The sequence below is a fragment of the Empidonax traillii genome, unplaced genomic scaffold (assembly GCF_003031625.1).
Source record: "Empidonax traillii isolate 1590-97213 ecotype Southwest subspecies unplaced genomic scaffold, ASM303162v1 scaffold2313:size35733, whole genome shotgun sequence".
Taxonomy (NCBI): domain Eukaryota; kingdom Metazoa; phylum Chordata; class Aves; order Passeriformes; family Tyrannidae; genus Empidonax; species Empidonax traillii.
In genome coordinates, this window is record NW_020957506.1 from 10,269 (window position 1) to 35,838 (window position 25,570).

Here is a 25,570-nt window from a genome sequence, read left to right on the forward strand (position 1 = left end):
GCGGGGCGGGGCCGCCGCGGGGGCTCCGCTCGCACCTCCCGAGCGGGACAAAGCCAGGCCCGCCGGGGCTCCCCCGGGATGGGGGTTTTTGCCGGTCCCCGCGAAGGCTGAGCCCGGCCCCGCATCTCGCGCGGTGCTCGGGCACGCCTGTTCCTGTGGGCCTGGTGCGCGGGCGTCGCTGGCGCAGCGAGGCGGGAGTTTCAAACTCCGCGGGCGGGGAGCCCTCTCGTCTCGGTGTCCTTCGTCGCGGGCGGTGCTGGGGAGAAAAATCCGTAGGAGTTTGAGGAGGACTCTGTAAATGCTTCTGTGCTTCAGGTGCGCTGGTTTATTGGCAGGGCTGTGCTGGGGTGGCGCAGAGAGAGGGGAGGAGAGTTGTTAAAAACGTGTTGTGGGCTTTTGTGTTTCCTCCGTCCTGTTTTTCCTCCCTTTTCCTCCTCCCCTATGTCATAAAGCATACACTTGGCTGTCTTTTCGACTAACCTTGGTAATGTGTGAAAGTACTCTACATGAATTAAATTTCAACGTTAAATGCTTTTTGTAGTTAGTTTTAAGTAGTTGGCTTTTCTGGCTGTGTAAAAAACTTTGTAGAGCAGAATACAGTCTTAAAACATTGTTTATAAAACATAAAAACTGTGTAGTTATAATAAATTCTGGCCTAATGAGAAATTAAGACTTATTTTTGGGGTTGGGGTTTTTTTAGTGATTTTTTTTTCTTATATTTACTGTTAATGATTTTCGGTGATTTCTAAGTATATGAAAATGAATCAAGTTCTGTCTCCCTTCTTTGGGAGTTGCTGTCTCTCTGAGCAGGTTGGCGGCTTGTGATGAGTAAAGCTCTTAAATAAAATCTGAGTAGATGGATCATTTGTATTAGAAGCAGTTGAGCTATTTGTATGAAGAATCCAGATTAACTGTTTTATAAAATACACTCTAAAAAAGCAAAGACTGATAGGTCTTGCAGGCAAAACTTTAGTCCTCAAATAACTATACTTATTGTAGTGAAAAAATGGGCCTTTTGGGTTTTGCTTGTTTGTTTTCAATTTTTTTATACTTTTTTTCCTTTATTACTTGTAGTCTTATGGAGTGTAAAGTGTTTTCAGTGCATGTCTTTCCCATCAGTTAAGTACCATGTGATATTCCACAATAGTATTTAGAAATTGACTAACACAGTTGTTTTTTAAGAAATTATATTGATGCAGACTGGCAGAAACCAAATGACAATATCAGAAAGGTATCTCCCTTCTTTGCTAGGTGTTCTCACACTGAAGCTGAATATCACACTTGTCTTTTGGAAAGGTTTGGATGCCTGCCCTGTGCATCAGGGAAAGTGATCATCGTGGACTTCAAGAAACTATACCAAGTATTTGCGTGCTTAATTTGTGCTTTTAACTTAAGTACTTGAGATACAACAACAAAAGCAATATATAGTGCTCTGTATGCATACAACTAAATTCAGGTTGAATAATTGTAGTAGTTAAAGGAATGAATTAGAGATGTGATTTCTGTTGAAAGTAAATCTTTACCTGACAACTTGATTTAAGACCAACCTGGAATTGATTAGCTGCCTTGCTTTAAAACAGATTTAGAGTATAACAATATACCCTCTAAAGACAGGCTTGCTGCTCTGACAGACTGTGATGGTGTTAAAGGTGAGAGACTGCTGAATTAAATGTGGTTCAGCTCCTCACGTGTCTTAAGCAGATCTCCGAGCAGTGGTAGGTCACTTAGTCGTGATCTATTCAAAGAGCATTTTCATTTTTCTGCATCTGTAGTAATGTCAAAATCAGAAAGAAAGAAATACAAAACATCTCAGATTTTATTTGATTTTTATCTTTTAATATTGAGGGAGAAGAGGGAAAACAAATAAACATGAGACAAACTTTGTACAATAAGACAGTGAAGGAATAGATAGGCATTGTTGGGGGGGAGAGCAGAGTATATGCTAGGGGCCTTGGTTAGAACTGGCAAAGGGTGAAAACCAGAATAGTGAAAAAAGAAAATCCCGTAAGGGGATAGCATGGAGAGTAGTGGGGCTAGTTTTTAAGGGGCTAATAAGTTGACAAAGAAATATACCACCTAATGTGTGTTTGTTTTCAACTGGCACACATTATCGGTAGTGCCAGTCACACAATACCAAAATTAACACAAAAACTGTGTGTTTCTGCAGTCAGGGTGTTAAAAGCGTCAAAACATTTGCTGATGGGACCTCAGAGCTCAATGTGCTGCAAACTGAGCAGAGGTGGTTGGTGGAACCCCAAGAGCTTTATAACAAACCAGGTCATCCCAATCCAGTGTAGGGATTCTGTGGCCACTTGAAGTAGCAAATTATTCAGAAACATGTAATGTTTTTCTGATGAATACATATATTCCTTGCTAATAAATACCTGTACTATCTTGAGCCAAATGTGCAATTATCCCCCGTGCATCTGGTGCCATAAGAGCGATGCCTGCATCTTAATACTGCATTGATGTTAAGGAGTTTTATTCCCGAATTTTGGCGACAATCACTGCTGATTCCACCAGTATTGGTTTAAAGCAGTAGGATAGCATGCCAGCTGGATGTTAAGAATCTCCAAGAGTGGAGATTCTGCAGCCTCTGAGCAACCACTGCTGCAATACCCTCTGTCACTTTTTCCTGAATTCCAACTTGAATTTGCCAAGCCAGAATCTGTGGGTGTTGACCCTTTTTACATCATCTTGGAATGCTAAGGAAAGTGTCAGTTCTGTTGTGATTGAAAATATTCTTCAAGTAGCTTTAAGCTACCTCTGTTTGAATGGAAAGACTTTAATGTGAATCCTCCTTTAAATCAGGAAGTAACTCCCTCAGGAATCCTATGTGTTTTCTTTTTTTTTAAATAAAGCTTGTATTGTGCTTATAGGTAAAGGACACATGAGACTTGGAAGTGAATAGTTTTAATAGTTTATTTTTATCTTTCTCTCAACTGAGTTTTGTTTTCATTTATATTCAGCTTATTACTAATGCAGATGTTCAGTCCAAAGAAGGTGTTTAGTTATAAACCATCTGTGAACTGGAGTCACCACACACTTAGAAAGCTTGATTGCAAGTGTTCTCAGTTCATGGAAGTAGAATTGATTATGACAAATTAATTTTTCGAACCTCACATTCCTATTATGTTACACACATTTCATGTTTTATTCTGAAAGTATTTTATTTCTTTTGGTCTTCACAGCTAAAACCTTCCTTCTGGCAACAAAGAAGCTAGAACAATGGGAGTGACTAATCTGTGGCAAATCCTTGAGCCTGTGAGACAGCCTGTCAACCTCAGCAGTCTCAAAGGAAAAACACTTGCTGTTGATTTAAGTTTATGGGTTTGTGAAGCACAGACCGTTAAAAAGATGATTGGAGTAGTTACCAAGCCACATCTCAGGTATGGTATCCATATAAATTGTTGCAGCCAAAATTCTTGGAACTGTGTAATTTAGATATGTTACTCATTCAAAAGATTTTAACATTACCTATGAAATTCACATGATGGGTGTTTTGAGTCAGTTATTGCTTATATTAAATATGTAAAGACTTTGAAGTGAATTCTAGTTAGACCCCATGCTGAATTAAATATCTTTAAATCATTCTTCAGGCATTTGAACAGCCATGAAGAATATATATTTTTTAATTTAGACTGACCCAAGGAATGAGCATGTCTAAGCATTTATAACTGCAAAGCACTGTTTTCTGCAAACAGTGATGACAAAAATGAAAATATATACAATTTTTGATCAGTGACATTGATTATCTCAAGAATAGTGACTGACTGGATGGTGTCACATGCTCCTGTGACTTCTGTTGAATTGGGTGTGATATGAAATATCAGCATCTTCTGAGAATAATTTCTTAATATATTACATACTTACCCTGAAAGGATAATTAACTATAAAGCTTAAAGCATGACCAAAGTCATTCCTTCCTTGTGATAGGATGTCCTGTCTGCAGTGGAGTGGAAGCATCAGTCCAGATCTCTTATGCAGCCTTTCCAAAGCAAGACAAAGGATTGAACAGATTTCTACTAAAAAAAAAAAAAAAAAAACAAACCAAACATTTTCAGACCATTGGAAATTAAATCTTTTTGAGAATTTGTAGTTTAGAGTAACTTATTGTAAGAATTGATTTTTATGTCATTTATGAAAAGAGAACTAACCTCAAAAGATCAGCTTACCCACTTTGCACATAGCACCTGTACAAAATTAAATCCAGAGTAATGGTCTCTCCATGTCAGTCAAAGAGACATAAATGTTTGAACTGCTCCTTTTGAAAGATTGATCCTGGAGATACTGGAAAAAGTATATGCTGTTTGATATTACTGCTTTTAATTTTACTGTTTTAGACCAAATATTTATTACTAGTGCCTTGCAAAATTCCATCCCTCAGTGATGCTGGTTTGCATATGAAATAAATTGGCATGGCAGTGGTATCTGTGAGTCTGTCTATTACCACAGCATTCAGTCACTTCAGAATGTGATGCACCTGTACTGATAGGTTTGGGATTACTATTTCATATAAAACAGTCAATGTAGATATGTATTTGGAAGCAGACTTTGGATATTGAGTGGGTTTTTATTAAGCCTTTTAAATTTGCTTACGTCTTTGCATCCAAGAAGGATCTTTCTTGTCCTTACATTGTATTTTCTTGGTAATTTTATCAAGCTGTTATAATTTCATGGTATAACAACTTCAACCAAAGACGGGGATGTAGATAAAAGGTTTGTTAATCTTAGGGGCAAGAGAATCATAAGAGGTGGAAGATTGTTCCTGAGGTAGGCTAAGGGAAATAAGGAAAATGTTTGAAGAAATCAGGCTTCACTAATAATACAGCTTTGCTTTATTGCAGAAATCTGTTTTTTCGGTTCTGTTTCTTCACATCAATGGGAATTCAACTAGTGTTTGTCATGGAAGGAGAGGCCCCCAAGTTGAAAGCAGACACCATGAGTAAGAGGAATGAGATGCGCTATGGACCTTCAAAGAAAGTTGGAGCTGCCAGAACAGGGAGATCTTTATTTAAAGCCATGTTAAAAGAGGTGAGTGACTGAGTGCTGTGTTTCAGTATTTTGAATATGATAGAAAGAAATCTTAACCAAATTAAATACAGGAACTTGAAATAATTAATAGCATCACCTACCCCTGAAGGTGAGGTAACTGAGGTTCTTGTTAATGATTTGTTGGGGCAGATTAGAGAGAAAGGGCACTGAATGATCAGGGTGTGCATGTGTGTGTACACATGTGTGTGTGTAGATAGATATATATATATAGATAGATATATATATATATATGATAGGTTTATTTTAGAACAGTGTAGTTGCAGTGGAAAGGAGGTGTGTAGCTGCTTTGGTTATTATCTATAGAAATATAACAATATAAAAGTATAAAAATAACAAAATATATAAGGAAAGGAAAGAGAAATGAGGGATAAGCGTAGATAGTGGAGAGGAAAGATATCACCATCTGTGGATCCAGAGATGAGACTTGACTTTTGCAATTTAGACATGTGTTGTTTGAAGTGATGGTCACAGTCTTGATCTGTTGGGGGTGAGAGAAACCCACACAACAAAAAGTTCAATGAGTTCATGTGCATTCAGGTTCAGTTGGGAATGCCCAGGTACCTTCCCTGGTGGGGGGGGAAATTTTACACTGTCTGTTGCAACACTGTGGATTGTGCACAGTCCTCAGGTGGAAGGCCCCAGAAATAAGTCTGGGGGCCCTCTGGGGTCTTTGGTGATTTATGACACTTTCTAGGACATGACAGCTGCCTCTCATGTCAGTGTAGCTGATCAAGTTATGCCCTATCAGAAGGGGTAAATACCTTCAGGCTGACATGGGAATGTCCCCATACCTTCCCAGGGTGGGGAGTTTTATGCCTGAGCCAGTTGTGTAAGGCAGGAAATTGACATGATAAAAAGCATTAATCCCACCTCACAGGAGCTGTTTCTTGTCAGCCTTCTCCCTCATCTGGCCCAAAATCCAACTTGTTGCTAAACAAAGGTTGGTTTGTCACGGTCGTCCTTCGATGGTGAGTACACACCCCCTCTGTCTTATGAAGATCAGAGGTTTCTACCACCACACACCCAAAAACTCTCCTCTTCCCCTTCGGTTGGGGTGTGTAACGTGGCTTCAGCAAAGCACCTGCTGCTTTTGCAGCAAATTGTTTGAGTCATTAACCCTTACCATTTCAGTCTCTCACAGGTTTATACACAACAAATTTAAACAGTATTTTGAGATTTGAGGGGACGTGCACTTTTGAAGTTGAGCACTACAGCAAGTGTTCATTGTTGTACAAGAGTGACAGTGTCAGAAAAAATTTCCTCATTTGATATGTGCATGTTATGCTGGTAGTGAGCAACAGCCATAATTGAACATTTGTTACAGAAATTTATCTTTATTGTTCTTTTATAGTGTTAATATTGATACTTCCTTTTATATCCCCCATTAACAATTTTTATCTATTCAAAATTAGAATTTGTAGACACTCATAGCTTCAGTAGATTGCACATATCAATTCATGTTTTATTCTTAAATTTTAAAAGAAATTATTTTCTCTGAAATTTGTAAGAAATATATATATCACTGTGTCTTATACCACGGTCCAGTCTTACGAGGCTGACAGCATTGTACTTTCATGCTCAATATTCTCAGGAAGTCTGGCACCTGTTGGAAGATGCCTGGTCTAGTTCAGTATTACTGCTTGAGTAAACAATTGCTTCACAAAGATAAATATTCCTTTCTTAACTCTTCTTTTGAAAACATCCTAAATATTTATTTCAAGTGTAAAGATTTTTGTGAAGTAGTGACCATTAATCCTGCTGTGTTTAAGTCCTGGAATTAATACTTAGCTCTCTGTTGGATGTTCATTTTCACACTTAATTATAGTAAACTATTTTTTGCTAAAGTAGTGCTTTTATTGATATACTGTTCTGTAGGCAGTGCAACAGCAGCAGCTTTTATGTGCACTTATGAGAAAATGCATGCTAATAAGTGAATGTAATAACTCCATCATTCAATCTCTCCTTCCTCTTGGGTTTTTTCTTTTAGTGTCTTGAACTTCTGGAGTGTTTAGGTGTCCCTTGGGTTCAAGCAGCTGGGGAAGCAGAGGCAATGTGTGCCTACCTAAATGCAAAAGGACAGGTCGATGGCTGCATTACCAATGACGGAGACGCTTTCTTGTACGGAGCTCAAACAGTTTATAGGAACTTTGCTATGAATGCCAAGGTAATTACCTCATCCTGTTCCTACCCTCTCTAGACTCTACAGAATGTAAATAGAGAAGGGACTTGAAAAAATTAGTTAGATATTATTGCAGTTGCTCTCTACTAGTTGGGTTTGTTTAAAATAATGCATTTAAGACAGGATCGTTTTGTTTGATTCGCTGGCAATTTGTGTATTGAATATGAGAGCAAAACTGCTGAAACACTTAGGGTAATATTGTCTGTGTTTGTAGTGCCCTGTGATAAGCTAAGTAGCAAACTTTTTTCCCCCCTCTACAGCAAAGTTTTTGAGTGAAGTAATTGCTTCCTACGAATTTAGCTTTAGGCTTTGTGGGAGTGGTCAGCCTCCTGGGTCTAATGAGTATTCACACACTTCCATCTTGCAATTAATACTCTTAGTCCTAATTGAATATGAGTAGGGTAGAGATTGTGCATCTGGATCATAATCAATTGTTGTCACAAAAACCCAAATAACTTATGACCTTGAACTGTTCATTTGTTAAGAATACAATTTCCCAGAAATGGTGAAACAAAACCCTAATTTTTTATAATTTATAATGTTTATCAGAAAGACTTGTTGAGAAAATACTTTAGTAATGTTAGAAAATCAGTAGAACAGAAAAAATGCACTTCAAACAATTAACGTCTTTAAAAGATAATTAAAGTTGATGGAAGGATTTTTGCTTTGATGGTACCATGTTTTAGTATCTTCCTTGACCTGGTTCTCTTCTTTCGTTCAACTTCCTTGTTATTTGTCACCAACAATGAAAGGAAGCTCAATCTTTCAGGTACTTTGTTTACATATATGTCAGCTAAAAAAGTAACTTATGTGAGTGTTTGTCTGTCAGGGGCATCTGTTCCAGGAAAATGTATTACTTTCAGTTGTTGGCTTGTTTGGGAATTTTTTTGGTCTTTTTTGAATAAGAGGTGTGTCCTATGTTTTGATTCATCTTAATCTTGCTTTCTTGTTGTATTTGAGTCCCTTTACCATTCAAAGCTTCAGGTGTTTCTTTAGTTCATATCTAATATGCTAGGTAACATTTTTATTACTTTTTCCTTTTTTTAATCAAGTAGCACATTAAAATTTTTACATGTATTTAAAAACTGCAGTTCCTGAGATGACTTGCACAGTCACTAGTACTCGATAATGTTAGTTTTGCCACACTTTTTCTACAGGTAGTAAACAGAAAAAACACCTTGAATCAGAACCATGGAATATACTGAGTTGGAAGGGACTCATCAGGATCATCAAGTCCAACTCCTGGTCCTGTGCAGGACACCACAAGAGTCTCACCATGTGCCTGAGAGCATTGTCCTAACACTTCCTGAACTCAGACAGGCTTAGGGTTCTGTGACCACCTCCCTAGGGAGCCTGGTTCAAAGCTCCAACCAACCGTGCTCTGGGGGAAAAAAACTTTTCCTGATCTCCAGCCTAAACCTCCCCTGACACAATTTCAGACCGTTCCCTGAGGTCCTATCACTGGTCACTGCAGAGAAGAGATCAGTACCTAACCCTTTGCCTCCCCTCACGAGGAAGTCGTAACTGCAGTGAAGTCTCCCCTCAGTCTCATCTTCTCCAGGCTGAACAGACCAAGTGACCTCAGCTGCTCCTCGTATGGCTTCCCCTCCCGAGCCTTCACTGCCCTCGTTGCCCTCCTTTGGACACTCTCTAACAGCTTAATATCTTTCTTACATTGTGGTGTGCAAAACTACCACAGTATTCAAGGTGAGGCTGCCCCAGTGCAGAGCAGAGTGGGACAGTCCCCTACCTTGACCGGCTGGTGATGCTTTGCCTGATGTCCCTCAGGACATGATTGGCCCTCCTGGCTGTCAGGGCACTGCTGACTCATTTAACTTGCCATTGACCAGGACCCCCAGGTCCCTTTCCTCTGTGCTGCTCTTCAACCTCTTGTTCCCCAGTCTATACATGCAACCGGGGCTGCCCTGTCCCAGGTGCAGAATCCAGCGCTTCCCCTTGTTGAACTTCATGTGGTTGGTGATTGCCCATCTCCCTAATTTGTCAAGGTCTCTCTGCAGGGCCTCTCTGTCTGTAAGGGTGTCGACAACTCCTCTCAGTTTAGTGTCGTGAACAAACTTACTTAGCATTCCTTCAAGTCTTGAGTCCAAGTGATTAATGAAGAAGTTGAAGAGAACTGGCCAAGGAGGGAGCCCTGTGGAACCCCACTAGCGACAGGTCACCAATCTGACGTAACTCTTTATGCCTGACCTGTGAGCCAGTTGTTCACCCATCGTGTAACATGGTTATTCAGCTGTATGCTGGACCTCTTGGCTTATTTTACTGTCTTTCAACAGTTGATGCTCATATTTAGAACTTAAAGTTCCAGAATTTGTAATTTTTATGGTGTCCATGCATTACATAATAAATTTTGATTGCAGGTTTTTTTTTTTGCTATTAGACCTCTCTTATGGGATAGACCTGTTTCCTGCATGTGTGAGTTAAAATAAGTAATAGGAGTGGGAATCACAGCTGAATGTTACTCAGAGTAGCTCCTTCTGTTATATACCAGAAATAATACACAATAAATTTCTTTTGCAGGATCCACATCTTGACTGTTACACAATGTCCTCTATTAAGGAGAAACTTGGTTGTGACAGAGAGTCTTTGATTGGGCTAGCTGTTCTGTTGGGTTGTGATTATCTCCCAAAAGTAAGCAATATAATTATTTTTATTAGGTGCTTATACTGTCTTGAAAAACAATAAACTGTACCAAGGGAGACGTGCATGCTGACAAAGCTTTATGCAACGCGTGATTAGTGAGATCGAGTTGAAGAAGAGGCTTAGTAAGTCGCTGTAAATTTTATTTTTGAAATGTTCAAGGTAATCAAAATGGTTCATGAACACCAATCTTTCTAGAATGGTTTTGTATTATTCCAAACCTTTTCTATGGTGGAGATGAAGGCAAAAGTTTAGATGTTGATTACATTGAGCCAAGGTGTGAGAACTCCATTGTTTGTGAGGATCCCTTGTAACACATTACATACAAGTACATCCCTGGCAGAGTAACTGTGCAAAATGAGAAAAACAGCATTGTCTGTGCTGTTTGGAAGACTCAGTAGCTGTATTTATTAGAAGAGGCAGTTCTGGATGCAGTTTAGATGTACCCTCTTCCATTTTTTGTAAATATATAAGTTATGAAGAGGTAGAAGTGATCTGTTTGAAAGTTTACCAAATTAACTGAGAAGAATCTCACTCAGTACTACTTCACTTGTTTCCTTTTTTTTCCCTTTTTTTTTTCTCCTGTAAGCTCTTGAAGTATTTTTGAGACTTTGAGCAGAAGCTGTTGTAATGGCTATTTGAAAGGGAAAGGAAGTGGGATGAAACTTTATTTTCATACAATTTGTCCTTTAATGACTTTAGGCAATGGTTGCTCCCATTCAGGCTTGCAGTGGATATCTAGTTTTTCTTAAATCGTTGTGTTCCTATTTGATAAAGCTGTTCTTTTAAACAACTGATACTGCTCAAAGAACACAAGCCTCTCGTTACTTTTGTCTGTGTTGTTTTGTTTGTTTTTTTTTTTAATCTTGCTTCTGTTATAGCAATCTTTAAAATAGTTTGTTGTTATTACTACTGTATAAAGACAGAGAGAGAGAAAAAGAATATTGTAATGAAGCAGCCCCTGCAATGCCATGTTCTTATGTAGTCCCAAAGTGTCGCAGTTGTGTGATGTCAGATAGGTCCTTTGAGTTTTTGCAGCCCAGCAAAGTAGATGAAGACAGAAACTTGTGAGGGAAGCTGAATTACAGTAGTACATTAGGAATGGGGATTGGCAGAACAGGTAAATGAGAATACCACTCTATAACTGCACTTACTTTATTAAAAATGTATGAAGATAATGCTTTCCTTGCAGAAGCTGAATATCTGACTCTTATCCAAATGTCTGTCTGTAGTCCAATAAGAACTTGGTTTGGAATGTAGTTTTATTTTGTATGGCTGAGTGTATTCCATTCTGTATTACAGCTGAATAAAGAAAAACATAGATTTATTTGTAATGGTGCTGTAGAAAGCACACTCAATACAGTATGCGGCTGTACTGATTCTTGGCAAAATAGGGGAAGGATGGAAAGAGAAACCATAAAGCGATATGTGTGTTTTAAATCATGGAATGATACAGTAGTTTCCGTTGGAAGGGACCTCTGAAGCTCCTTAGTCTAACCCCCCTACAGTGAGAAGGACATCTTCAATTAGACCCAGTCCAATCTGACCTTGAATGTTTCCAGAATGGGGCATCCGCCACCTCTGGGCAATGTCTGCCCATGTTTCACCACTGTCATTGTAACTTCTTCCTTGTTATCTATCCTGAATCTAACTTCTTTTAGTTTATTGTTACTTTTTTCTTCTTTCTCTGTGTTGTTTTACCTGAGATGCTGTTGAGCATTAGAGCATTTTATGCAGCTTGTGTGTTACAGTGGCAGTACAGCTGTAATCTCTCACCTTCTCTGCCCTTAGAACTTGGTCAAAAATATTTTTCTCAATTTATTCTCAACATTTGGGATCACTTTTGTAATTTGTCTACATAATGAAGGTGTTTTTTGTGAAAATATGAATATTTTGTTCAAAATTAAATAAAGTTTCAAATTTCTCTATAGGGGGTTCCAGGAGTTGGGAAGGAGCAAGCTTTAAAGTTAATTGAGACTCTGCGAGGTCAAAACTTACTGCAAAGGTAAAATGGAAATTTATGTAAGTACTTTGATTTTATTCAAAGACTGAATAATATGTATTTCAGCTTCAAGACAACATCTGTAGTACTTTAATTTAGGAATGGTATTTCCACCTTCTTTACCTTGTATTTGTGAAAGGAATTGGGTGTTGTGCTAGTAAAGCTTCTTAATAAACATAAGCTGGCTCATAGGTTTGAGTTAGCAGTTGTATGTTGGTAAATTGGAAATAAAGTCATAGGGACTGATGAGAGACTTTTGCTGATTTTTAATGGGTTATGGATTCAACGATTTGAGATACCAAGTGCTTTCTATGTTTGTTATCATAATGTGTGTGTCAGTACTAGAAATCCAACAATTATATGACATACTATAAAAGTAGCCTGTTCTACCCCTTTAGATTGGGAAACTGTGTTTCTTGGATAGATGCCAGTGAAGCATAAAGGGTATTTTTCAGAGTTTTAAGTGTGGAAGTTAAAAATATTTCTTGATCCTTTTAGGTTTGATCAGTGGAAAGAACAATTCCAGTATGATGAAAATCCACCTTTGGTTGTTAAAAGGGTAATTCACTGTTCAGAGTGCCATCATCCAGGTCAGTGTGAAAAGTGCTGAATTTTATTTTTAGCCAAATTGTTTATTTTTTTATTCTGGGGGTGGGCGTGACTTTTTATTTGTTTTTTGTGGTTTGTTTTTTTTTTTTTAATTACTAGCATTAAAAAATGCTTTTCAGCTTCTGGACCATCTTCACATTTTCAACGTTGTATATATTTACCTTTATATAAATACTTTTAAGGCTTGGGACCACTGTTCTTCAAATGTGAAACTACTTGATGACAGATGGAATATTATCACAATGCTTTTGTGTGATCCCAGATGTTTGTCTTTTTAACGTTTTCATTAAAGAAAGTATGCTATACTGCCCAGCAGCTATTTCTTCAGTTGCTTGAATTGGTCCTGCATCAAAGGGACCCAATCACGTTAGCATTGGATTTTGCTGCAGAGTTTTCATAAAAAGGAATTAATCCTAAGGAACATCCTTTTGGAAGCATTTTTGATCAGTGAAGCCAGCATTTGGTGAAGGAAAATCTTCTTTCAAATATATAATTTAGATATGTTTGACAGGTTGTCACACACTACTATAATAGTTTTAGGTAAGGTAAACTATTACTTAGGTAATATTTTTCAGCATAAAGTCTGAAACAGTTGAGGGAAAAAGTCTTCAAAAAATGGAATCTTGCCTGTATTTGTCAGTTTTTGCTGTAGATACAGAAATGCACCTGGTGCACTCAATCTGCTTGCAGCTGCTATTCACATCAGATTCATATGTGTTCTCGGCTTTATATTTGTGATAGTGGCTTCATGTATTTGAAAATCCTTTTTCTCCTCACTTTGTGTATCTGCTGCTATAGGATCGTACAAGGAGCATGAGCACAGTGGATGTCAGTTCTGTGAAAGCATAAAATACTGCAAACCCAGTGACTCCAAACACTGCCCTTGTGAATGGCATCGGTTAGAGCAAGAGAAACAAGCAAACGCCGTGGAGGACAGTATCAGAAAGTAGGAATGTCTTGAAAACTGAACTGCTTTTCCCTGTGTTCATGTGCAGAGTGATCATTTAAATTCTGCATCTTTCACAGTTCTCTTCAGTTCTTAACACATTTGTTTTACCTGCAGAAAAGCTAAGAGTTGTGAGGGCTTTCCATTCTCTGAGGTAACAAACATAATTTAAATATTCTTTTTTAAATCAATTAATTTGAATTTCAATATTCTGCCCTCTCTTAAACTGTCTCTTTTTTGTTTTATCTCAAGGTTATCCAAGAATTTCTTGTAAACAAGAATAAATTGATCAACATAAAGGAATGTCGAAGGCCAAATTTATTGTCCTTTCAGGTATGTAACAAAATACTGGATATTCAGCTTTGTGGTTTTTTGTTTATTACTAAGGAAGGCATTTGTGATGATTGTGATCTACGTTGGTAATTATACTGGAAATAAGAATTAAAGAATCTTGCTACAATATCTTAATGTACATCACTGTTTTGAAAGCCTAAAATTGTGAAGCTGATCTTAATCTGACAAGGTGTTTAAAGCTATCTCATTCCCTCTGCTGCCACTACACAACTGTTCCCTTGGCATGCCATCGACAGCTGAAGAATCTGCCACTGTTAGGGATGACTGTTGTCAGTGAGGTATCACTGGGAATTACACTAATGTATAAAAGCACTCTAGATATTTAAAGTATTTAGTCCTGTGTCCCCACTACATAACTGGCTAAGTATGGTATCTAACAGAATAAAGAAAGTTTCAAGGTTTGTTTGGTTTGGTTTTTTTATACTAACAGATATTTGCGTCAGAGAAGATGGAATGGGCCAAACATTATGCTTGTAAGAAACTGTTAGCACTGTTGACACGTTATGATATGACCCAGAGAAAATCTGGATACACTGACTCGAAACAACTGCAGGCAATAAGGTAATGTAGCTTGATTTCCTAAAGTTAATATGTTGACTTCTGCTCCCAGATAAAAAAAGGAAAAACCGTGTTTTTACGGAAATATGGTTTTCTTCCATCTTTGTTTCAAGCTCTGTGCTAATTTTGAATAGAGGTAAAAATTTAGATAGGTGCACCAATTGTTATACTACTGCTTTTCACTCAGGACCACTGCATTTAGGAATATAAAGGTGGCCAAGTATCCTGTGACTAAAAATAGATATGCAGGGGGGAAAAAAGCAAGATAAGCATGTAATTATTTTCCCACTATCCAGGCTTCTGTTACTCAGTGATTTTCTGAGCCAGAATTAGTATCTTCTTATTCAATCAGCCCTCAGTGTAATTTATTTTTTTAATAATCTAATGTTTTCTTAAACTTAAATAAACTTCTAGAATCTAAAGTGTCTGTTGGCAAGTTTGAACTTCACTGTGTGTAGGGAATTTTTACTTATTTTAACTTTATCTGATGATTTAATTTCCCAAATGAAACTAAAATTCCCCCTGCCCCCTAATTCTTGTATTGCAAGAAGGCTAGTAGATTTCCCATGTTCCTTGATAGTGGTCAAGATTTTTAGACATTCATTTTGGGGGACAGGGGACAGTCAGTAGCAGTGTGATGGTGTCTCTGCTGTCTTGATGTGTCAGTCTTAAATTACCGCCTTTATCTGAAGATGTAATGCAACGAGAGTCTTTGAAATGTTTTAAACAAACAAAAGAAATGTTGACTCCTAATAGAAATTATGTCTCTTTTTCATATTACTTAAATAAGCTAGTACAGGAAAGTAAAAATGTGCTATCAGAAAAGCAGAAGCTTTTCAGAGAAGCTGTTTTCTTCAGTATTATCTTTCAAAAGATTGGAGAGAGTGGTTGGAGGATGCTGTTTGAACAGATTGGCAATGTAAATTACCAGCATTTACCTTGATGAATGAGTTCACTGACATTCTCTGCTTATAACACTTTCTAAGGTTTCAAGAGTTCAAAAGACAGATAATGTGTGCTCTAGATTTCTTTTGTTAACAAAATGTTTGAAAATGCAGTAATATTTCAGGAGGATCAGCACGACATGTAGAAACCTACTAAATTTGGGTGTAGATAATGTTTTTAGAAAAATCTCAGTGACTGACTGTCCCTGCTCAGCTCACATTCTACTCTCCCTCATGCTCTCACACAAAAGATATAAATGACCCTGTCTGGTCATTCAGAAAGTTACTGTCTATGGCAACAGCCTTCTCTGGCATTAGTATCTTAAAATCATAGAATTGTTTATGTTGGAGAAGGCTTTTAAGATCATCGGATCTAACCATTGACCTGACACTGAGAAGTCCACCACTAAAGTGTGTCCCTCAGTGCCACACCTACAAATGTTTTAAATTGAAGGGATGATGGCTCCACCACTTCCCGGGGCAGTCTGTTCCAATGCTTGACCACCCCTTCCATGAAGAAATTTTTCCTAATATCCAATCTAAACCTCCCCTGGGACAAGTTGAGGATGTTTCCTCTTTTCTTGTGAGTGGTTATTTGGGAGAAGAGACTGACCCCCACCTCCCTACAGCCTTCTTTCAGGGAATTGTAGGGAGTGACAAGGTCCCCACTGAGCCTCCTTTTCTCCAGGCTAAACACCCCCAGCTGCCTCAGATGCTTCTCAAAGGACTTGTGCTCCAGACCCTTCATCAGCTCTGTTGCCCTTCTCTGGACACGCTCCAGCACCTCAGTGTCTTTCTTGTACTGAGGAGCCCAGAAGTGGACACAGGACTTGAGGTGCAGCCTCACCAGTGCCACAGAGGGACAATCACTGCCCTGGTCCTGCTGGCCACACTGTTGCTGATCCAAGCCAGGATGCCACCGACCAAAGTACGGAACCCAGCACTTGGTTTTGTTGAACCTCATACAGTTGGCCTTGGACCATGGATCCAACCTGTCTGGATCCTTCTGCAGAGCCTTCCTGCCCTGCAGCAGATCAACACTCACACTCAACTTGGTGTCATCTGCAAACTCACTGAGGGTGCTCTCAATCCCCTTGTTCAGATCACTGATACAAAGATATCAAACAGGACTGGCCCCAATAGTGTGTCCTGGGGAGCCCCACTAGTGACCAGCCACCGACTGGATGTAACTCCATTCACCACCACACTGGGCCCATTCATCCATCCATCCAGTTCTTTACCCAGTGCACCCATCCCAGCCTTGAGCATCCAATTTCCCCAAGAGAAAGCTGTGGGAAATGGCATCAGAGGTTTTACTAAAGTGTAGGCAGACAACATCCACAGCCTTTCCCTCACCACCTCCTGTAGCAGAAGGAGATCAGGTTGGTCAAGCAGGACCTGCTTTGAGGCAGGTCAGCTGAAGATACCAAACTGATGTAGGAGTCTGCATTATGTTTATGTGCTACAGAATAACTTTATTTGTGTAAATGCTCTTCTGAGCATTAAAAAACTCCAAAGATTTTTAGTACTCAAATCTATACCCCAAATTTTACTGTATAGCTTATACAGAGTAGTGTACTTTTTTAAAGGTGTAGTAATTTCACTGTAACAGGAAAATTTTGTGCTCTGAATCATTCCAAATTAGAATATTGAAATATTTTTAGATAGGTTAGGTATTTTTCATTTCTTGTTCAAGATCATTTAATGGGCTTTCTCTTCTTACAGGATTGTCAAGACACGTGTTAAAAATGGAACACCTTGTTTTGAAATTGAGTGGCAAAAACCAGGTGGGTCTGGTTTCTATACATTATGGAACAAAACAGTTCATTGAAAAAGATAAAAGCATGCTTGAAAGAGAGAAGAGCTTGACAACACTCTGAGACAGTGAAATGGTGGTGAGATTGGAAACTGTTCTATGGAAACAGTAGAAAACGTGCATCAAATTTCACATACCTCGAAAGTAAAGCAGTGCTTAAGAGAAAAAGAAATCTACCCAGAAAGCAAGGGACTTGAAGCTGCTTTTTTTGGTACATGTTAATGAGGCCTGAACTGAGTATCCCATTCCTTATTTCACTGTGTACCTGAAGATGTGACTGTTCACTAGCTAGAACATTTTCTATGCTGCCAGACTCCTACCTGCAGTGAGCCCATTTGTGCCAGGAGAATGACAGAAAGGGAAAGACTTCACTTGTAGGTAAATCTCAAATATTGTACTAGTGACATTTTTATGTACCTTTGTACTCAAGTCTTTTGTTCTTTGGTTTTTCATTCCCTGCTTTGACTTGTGTGTGTACACATGTCAAAAATACATTCATTAACTTTTCAGAGCACTATGTTGATCCAGAAGATGAGCCTGTGGAATCATTTGTAGTCACAGTAGAAGAGGAGTCTTTGTTTCAGGCTGCGTATCCTGATGTTGTTGCCCTTTATCAAGCGGAAAAGTCAGAAGTTCAGAAGAAGAAGAAGAAAAGTAAGTGCAAAAGTTTGTTTGTTATGAACTTATAGGTCTTGCCAGAATACAAAAAGCAAAAGCAAAAAAAACATTTCTCCCACTGTTGATCAATATCATGTTTTGTCAAGATGAGGGCGTGATACTTTGCAGAAACTGTGCTTTAATCTTACTATTTTATGCTTTAGCACTAGGAAATCCTAACTGTGTTTTATATGTGATTTGAAATGCCCTTTTTGTTTTGTTTTGGTTTTTTTTTTCAGAAGGGAAAGACAGACCAGAAGAAAAGGAATTATCAAGTGCTTATGATGAAGTTAGCAATCTGCTGTCCCAAGTTAGTTTAAAATCTACATGTGGAATTCTTCCTGTGCAACCCTCCACATCAGATACAGAACCTCCCCCCAAATATCAGAGACAGCAGAGAAGTAATGAATCAAAAGATGTAGCTTTAGCTGCAACTTCTTGCAGAACGTCTGTTTGGGTGCCAGCATCAGCAGCTACTCCTCCTCTGCCTGCATCATCCTACTTACAGAGTGCTTTGGCTGACTCAGCTGCATTGCCCTCACAACATACCAAATATTCAGGGATGTCATCCTCTTCCTCTGTAACAGCTGATGTACAACTGAGTAGTGTCGATGGGAAAGGAACCTTCTTCAGCACTTCACCAGCCCAGGGAGGTGATGACCAAAATCCAGCAGCTGATTTAACTATATGCGTAAAACATTTGCATCCACTAGGTCATGAAACAGCAAGAAATAGCTCAGACTACTCAGATGTTGTGCAGTCTGATCAACATTCTGATAGTGCTGATGATTTGTTTTCAAATGATGGTACAGAACAAATTCAGGAGTGGTCTTTGAGAGAGAGAATACTTCGGAAGACTTCCATTCCATCACCGCCTTTGTCTGAAGATGTAATGCAACGGGAGTCGTTGAAATTTTTTAAACAAACAAAAGAAATGTTGAATCCTGATAGAAATTATGTCTCTTCTTCATATCAGTTAAATAAACTAGTTCAGGAAAGTAAAAATGTGCTATCAGAAAACTGTGCAAGTGAATCCAGTGTACACATCTGTCAAGATCAGTACAGAAAAGCTGATATCTTGGCTGAAACGATGCTAAAAGACCATAATATAAGTGGATCAGCATCTCTAGTCCTCAGTGGGCAAACAACAGAAACACTGCATCCTGGGTGTGAAATGCTTCCAACGTCTCCAAAGCCAGCAGATGCAACTGGCTGTCACATTAAAAAAGCTTGTATTGAAAATACTTGGAAAGCTTCTTCTAAAAAGAGTGTGTGTCAGAACAGACATTCTTCCAGTGAAGACAGTGATGATGGGCACGTGAATAAAATCCTGATTTATGGGCAGCAGAAAAAGCAACTGAACCCTGGTCAGTTTAAAAAAAGTTTTACAAAGAAAAAGAGTAGTGCTGTTAGTAGCCAAAGGACAAACAGTGACTCAGCCCTTATAACTAAAGGGAAGAAGACAACAATCAATTTAAAGAAAGCTGATGATACTTTCTCAGTGCAGGGATGTCCAGAACCATCCTCTGTAGGGGAAGTTAATTGTTCCCAAAGTCCAGAGCAACCAATAAAGAGGTTGGGTTCTGATCCCACACAGCAAGAGAGAAGTGCTGTTCTGGCTTACAGCTGGGCAGACAGTCCCCTTCCCTTGTCTGAAAGACTAAAAGGAAGAATCAAAATCAATTAGGTTCTCTATAAAATTACAATTAATGAACCATCAGCTCTTAGAGTTTTCTCGAAGTTTCTGCAATACGCTCTATCAATTTTATGTGAACATGGTTTTGATAAATAAGAAGTGCTGTTACTAGAGCTGAAGTTTGAAACTGTTAACAAAAGTACCATAAAGCTGATTGTAGCAAGTTCCAGTTATTCTGGACACTGTTGCTTTCTGAACTTGATACATAAGCATCAAGATGCAGCATGTAAGGAAGCAGGGAGATTTATTTATGAAATAAGGCGCTTTTTTCCCAGCCAATTGTGAGGATTTTTGTATTACTCTTGCTTATATAAACAGTCTTATTAAAATAGTGCCTGCAGTGTTTTGAATACTCCTAATAAGACAAAGTGATGCAGCTCTTTTCAAATGTAATTCTCCATTTTGTGTCACTAACCTAATTTTGTAAGTTTTAAAATGGCTTTTCAAATCCTGCCATTCTGCTTGTGTTGACAGTCTCTGAAGGACCACATAGAGACAGACATACCTTGCAGGGTAGCTAAGTTTATATGTGCCATGACCTATAATAAGCTGTTATTTGAGTGTGTGCATCTTCCAAAGAGTGGAATAAGCCATAAGGATAATTCTGGTTTTGTAGCAGTCATATATATACTATAGTTAAGGAAATTTGATGACTGTTTAATTAAGCATTTGTAGTTTAGGGCACATTTTCTTAAAGATTGAAGTCCCATCTAACACGATTGATAATAGAGTGAAAGTTAAGTTGCAGAAAATCTAATTATGACATTGCAGATTCTCTGAACAACGTCATGTAATTTTTTTTTTTTTAAATTAGGAACTTGAGTGCAATTACAGTTTTGAAGGTCCTCTTCCCACCTCTTTATTAGAGAAGTAATCTTTGTTCATACACCAAAAAAAGTTGTTTTCAACAGCTTATTAGGAAATGCCTCCTTGTCTACATTTAAGCATTTGTAACTTTTTCTATGCACTAGTCAGAAGGGAGGCCACACGTGCCAAGATATATTGTTAATAGTAGAAATTTAGAATATCTACGCCTGAATGAATATGTCAGTTTTTTCTTCATACAGTTCAGAAGCTAAATTCCAGATGTATTTAAGGAAGACGTAGGAGTCTATAGATAATACAATTAGCCAAAATAGTAGTTTCTTAGTTTCCTCTATGGGTAGATGGAGAAAATTTATTTATAGTTGATTTTCCAAATGAGATGTGTTGTGGAAATGAGCAAGAAATCCAAAATATTGGAAACTTATTTTTAGTTTTAAAGATGGTCTGTCTCTTTTGGAGACTCTGAAGCACTCAGCTGATGTGAGAGGGTAGCTAGAAGAGTAATATTGTGAAGAAAAGTAACAGTAGCAGTGTTATCACCTGGGGAGTGTAAATGGAGAGATTCATAGCATCACACAAGGGGTTTGGGCTGCAAGGGACCTTAAATATCATCTAGTTCCAACCCTCCTGCTATGAGCATTTCTTATGCAGTGATCAGAAATTAAGTGATCTGAGTAGAGGGGTTTTTTTGGGAAAACATTGTTATTGGTTATGTATCATTTTTTTCCTTGCTGATAATTTTGAATACTGAGCACTGGAATCAAGAGTATGAATTTTCATTAATAAAAATGCCAACATCATGTGAATTACCTGACTTTTGTTCTCTCCCAGGGTATGGGAATGTGCTCTCTTGCTGTGGAGATCATACAATTTCACCCATGGTGTGTGAATTTCTGTGGTTTAGAGGTTTTCTGAGGGATTTTTGTGTATTTTCGAAATCTGCTTGGGATGACTCCTTTAATGGATGATTTGCTAAAATACTGTGCCAGAATTATGACAGGTTCATGTCATCATTATATCTCATTTCTGATTTGTATCATCCACATAAGATATTAAGAACTGCGGAGGAAAAAAAATGTTATTGCTGCGAATTAGTCTGGTTTCACAAGTACAGTTGAAGCATGAAAAGCAGAAAATGTTCAAATTTTTTCATATACAATGCATCCTAATTTTGTTTTCTGCCACTACTTTAGAAGCAACATTAGGTGTGAAAAAAACCTGTGGAGGATGCCCTCTCTATTTAGGCTGTAGCTGCTCATGGCAGCAAATAAAAGCATTTATCATTGGAGGTGACTGTTGCTTGAATTAAACCTGTGATTCATTACAGAAGGGTAATTACAGGTTTTAAAGTGTTTTGGTTTCTCATCTTTATGTAATTTACTCAATCTAAGGATTACTACGATTTTTCTTTGGAGCTTTTTACTGTGCTGACTGCTTTGCAACCTCTCACACTCATGAGAATGATGTTTAAATTGAGGGGGTGTAACATAACTTTCTTCTGCAGGAAATATTCCTGCAAAATTATGTTAAACTGCCTGTAAGAATAAATCAATGTGATGCATCAGCCTGATGAGCCTGAATAGATTTTCATTTGTCATCTGTCCTGGGCAGCCCAAATAGGTTCTATCAGGGTGCTTCATCTAAAGTAATAAAAATATACCTGCTGTGGAGGTGGGGTAGGTAAAGGGCACACTGTTCTTCAAGTACTTTTCTGAAAAGTTTTCTGCACACATACTGTTACTCTAGTTTGCTAGTAAAGTACTCTACTAAGGAGTACTTTACCTGGTGTATCAGTCTTGATGTTGGCACCCCTCTGGCTTGAATGATTCCTGTGGAAACGTAGAGCAGAGCCATAGGGTCTATCTTAGCAGTATAAATGTAATTATTTCCACTTATAAACAGTATTAAACTTCAGTTAAAGGCAGCAAATTCTATTAGCATAGTTTAACAAAGGAAAAATTTACTTGGCATTCCTTAGGATTGTAACTCACTATTTCAGGCCCATGGGGAATCAACAATAAAGGGAAATAAATGCTGTTTACATGGAATATATGCATAGAGAGCTAGAAAAAAATGTAAAAAAAAAAAAAAACAAAAAACCAAACCTCAATGTCTCTCTCACCATCTTTTTTTTTATTGGCAGAGATTACTGGAATACTTATCTTTATGCGTGAAACTGCTTAACAAAAGGAAAAATTTAATCAACACAGTAAATCTTTTACTAGTTAACAGAGAAATTTTGTAGTTTGAGAAGGGGATTATTTAACTTTGAGGATTTGCTCAGGCCTGGCGCTGTGCTCCTATGTCAAGAAAGATCCTTGGAAATGGAGTGGTGAAAGAGACTAATGGCAGCTGTTACTTGAGACAAGATAGTCTTTTCATGTCTAAAAAGGTGTCAGACCCTGCCATATTATATCAGCAGATAAAAGGAAACTGTGGTTAGAATATTACTGAGAGCTGTTATAAACCCAAGTGCTACTGACGAAACAGTAAACTCGGCGCTAGATTTAGCGCTTTTTCCTTCAGGAAACAAAACACTTTAACTGCTTCAAGAAAACAAAATTACGATGGTTGACAGAACCAAGGCACTGTTCTCTTGCTCATGTATCCTGCATTGTAGCTACTATCAGCACTGAACGTAATTTAACTTAAGATTCATCACAAATCAAACTTTAGAAGTTCTTTATTCACAGCCTTGTCTCAACTCCCCACCCCAATTTCCCTTGACTGAATTTTAGAGGTTTTGTCATTTCAGAGACTGAGCACTGCTGGGAAAAGGGACGTAATTTTGAAAAATTTGCTCTCTGAGAACAGGCTACCTGTACTAACATTCCACCTAATGGATGTTTAAATTTAATTATATACCTGAATAAAAATCAATTAAGGGAAAAAAGTTAGTCAGGGATATTTTTCAATACCAAGCTAGTGTAGAAGTAGCTGTACAGTAGCATTTGTTATTTTAATATCTAATTTTAAAATGCAATTTGTTCAGCTATAGCACCTCCCCTGCTAAGCTTGAATCCAACTTAATTGTCCTACCAAATATTTTTGACAAGGTTGGGTCTGTGGCAAGCTATGGGTTTATATAAAATATAACAGACAGGCAAGATAGGCCCAACCCTAGAAACTGTCCAAGTTTTATCTGCTGCAAAAACATGAAATTTGTGGCCCTGTTTCGGGTTGAATTCAGGCTGTCTTCCAGTCTGACATAAATACCAGGTCTCATAGCAGCTTTAGCCTTTAAGCCTCTCTGTCTCTCAGCCCACTGCAATGCATTGAAGACATTTTCTTTTGCTGTTCTGCACTGGAGAGCTAAATCCTCTGCTTGCTCTACAGCTGTGTGGGAAAGAGACCTGAGCTGAGACTCAAAATCCCCAAATCCTGGAGTTCGATGGAACAAAGGGCTTCAGGAGTGACAGCCACATGCGCAGCTACTGTACAGGGGCCTTGTAGGACTTTTCATCCAGACTAACATTCCTAGTTTTTCCTAATTATTGAAAGGCCTTTTTATGAAATCAAACCTGCCAATCAGACATGTGGAAGATAATCTGATTTCTTTTAGTGTCGTGCCTTCTTGATGGAAAGAAATCAGCAGTGGCTCTGCTGACAGTCCGCTCACTTGTGCTTCCCTAAGCTGAGATGCAGGCTGTCTTTGGCTGTCAGTCAGATCAAAAAGTATAGAGGATGTAAAGGTTTTGCCTTGAGGGGTTANAAAAAAAAAAAAAAAAAAAAAAAAAAAAAAAAAAAAAAAAAAAAACAAAAAACAAAAAACCAAACATCAATGTCTCTCTCACCATCTTTTTTTTTTTATTGGCAGAGATTACTGGAATACTTATCTTTATGCGTGAAACTGCTTAACAAAAGGAAAAATTTAATCAACACAGTAAATCTTTTACTAGTTAACAGAGAAATTTTGTAGTTTGAGAAGGGGATTATTTAACTTTGAGGATTTGCTCAGGCCTGGCGCTGTGCTCCTATCCAAGAAAGATCCTTGGAAATGGAGTGGTGAAAGAGACTAATGGCAGCTGTTACTTGAGACAAGATAGTCTTTTCATGTCTAAAAAGGTGTCAGACCCTGCCATATTATATCAACAGATAAAAGGAAACTGTGGTTAGAATATTACTGAGAGCTGTTATAAACCCAAGTGCTACTGACGAAACAGTAAACTCGGCGCTAGATTTAGCGCTTTTTCCTTCAGGAAACAAAACACTTTAACTGCTTCAAGAAAACAAAATTATGATGGTTGACAGAGCCACGGCACTGTTCTCTTGCTCATGTATCCTGCATTGTAGCTACTATCAGCACTGAACGTAATTTAACTTCAGATTCATCACAAATCAAACTTTAGAAGTTCTTTATTCACAGCCTTGTCTCAACCCCCCACCCTAATTTCCCTTGACTGAATTTCAGAGGTTTTGTCATTTTTGAGAGACTGAGCACTGCTGGGAAAAGGGACATACTTTTGAAAAATTTGCTCTCTGAAAACAGGCTACCTGTACTAAAATTCCACCTAATGGATATTTAAATTTAATTATATACCTGAATAAAAATCAATTAAGGGAAAAAAGTTAGTCAGGGATATTTTTCAATACCAAGCTAGTGTAGAAGTAGCTGTACAGTAGCATTTGTTATTTTAATATCTAATTTTAAAATGCAATTTGTTCAGCTATAGCACCTCCCCTGCTAAGCTTGAATCCAACTTAATTGTCCTACCAAATATTTTTGACAAGGTTGGGTCTGTGGCAAGCTATGGGTTTATATAAAATATAACAGACAGGCAAGATAGGCCCAGCCCTAGAAACTGTCCAAGTTTTATCTGCTGCAAAAACATGAAATTTGTGGCCCTGTTTCAGGTTGAATTCAGGCTGTCTTCCAGTCTGACATAAATGCCAGGTCTCATAGCAGCTTTAGCCTTTAAGCCTCTCTGTCTCTCAGCCCACTGCAATGCATTGAAGACATTTTCTTTTACTGTTCTGCACTGGAGAGCTAAATCCTCTGCTTGCTCTACAGCTGTGTGGGAAAGAGACCTGAGCTGAGACTCAAAATCCCCAAATCCTGGAGTTCGATGGAGCAAAGGGCTTCAGGAGTGACAGCCACATGCGCAGCTACTGTACAGGGGCCTTGTAGGACTTTTCATCCAGACTAACATTCCTAGTTTTTCCTAATTATTGAAAGGCCTTTTTATGAAATCAAACCTGCCAATCAGACATGTGGAAGATAATCTGATTTCTTTTAGTGTCGTGCCTTCTTGATGGAAAGAAATCAGCAGT

At 38.2% G+C, this 25,570-nt stretch overlaps 1 protein-coding gene across 8 annotated transcripts; it reads left to right on the forward strand.

Moving 5' to 3' along the window:
• GEN1 (GEN1 Holliday junction 5' flap endonuclease) lies at positions 1 to 21,212 on the forward strand. 8 transcript variants are annotated; one of them, XM_027909685.1, is made up of 16 exons: positions 241 to 315; positions 1,252 to 1,360; positions 1,581 to 1,649; positions 3,192 to 3,389; positions 4,848 to 5,034; positions 7,043 to 7,219; positions 9,773 to 9,883; positions 11,824 to 11,897; positions 12,393 to 12,484; positions 13,302 to 13,449; positions 13,567 to 13,603; positions 13,702 to 13,782; positions 14,234 to 14,364; positions 17,031 to 17,092; positions 17,632 to 17,775; positions 18,018 to 21,212. In XM_027909685.1, the coding sequence occupies exons 4-16, from the start codon at positions 3,229 to 3,231 to the stop codon at positions 19,463 to 19,465; spliced, it is 2,853 nt and encodes a 950-aa protein (XP_027765486.1). In that variant the 5' UTR covers positions 241 to 315; positions 1,252 to 1,360; positions 1,581 to 1,649; positions 3,192 to 3,228; the 3' UTR covers positions 19,466 to 21,212. The 8 variants fall into 8 exon arrangements, with proteins under 8 accessions (XP_027765485.1, XP_027765486.1, XP_027765484.1 ...); XM_027909683.1 differs by lacking the exon at positions 1,581 to 1,649; XM_027909691.1 differs by lacking the exons at positions 1,581 to 1,649; positions 18,018 to 21,212 and adding an exon at positions 17,434 to 17,499 and having other exon boundaries at positions 17,632 to 17,739.
• The last annotated feature ends 4,358 nt before the right edge of the window (positions 21,213 to 25,570 follow it).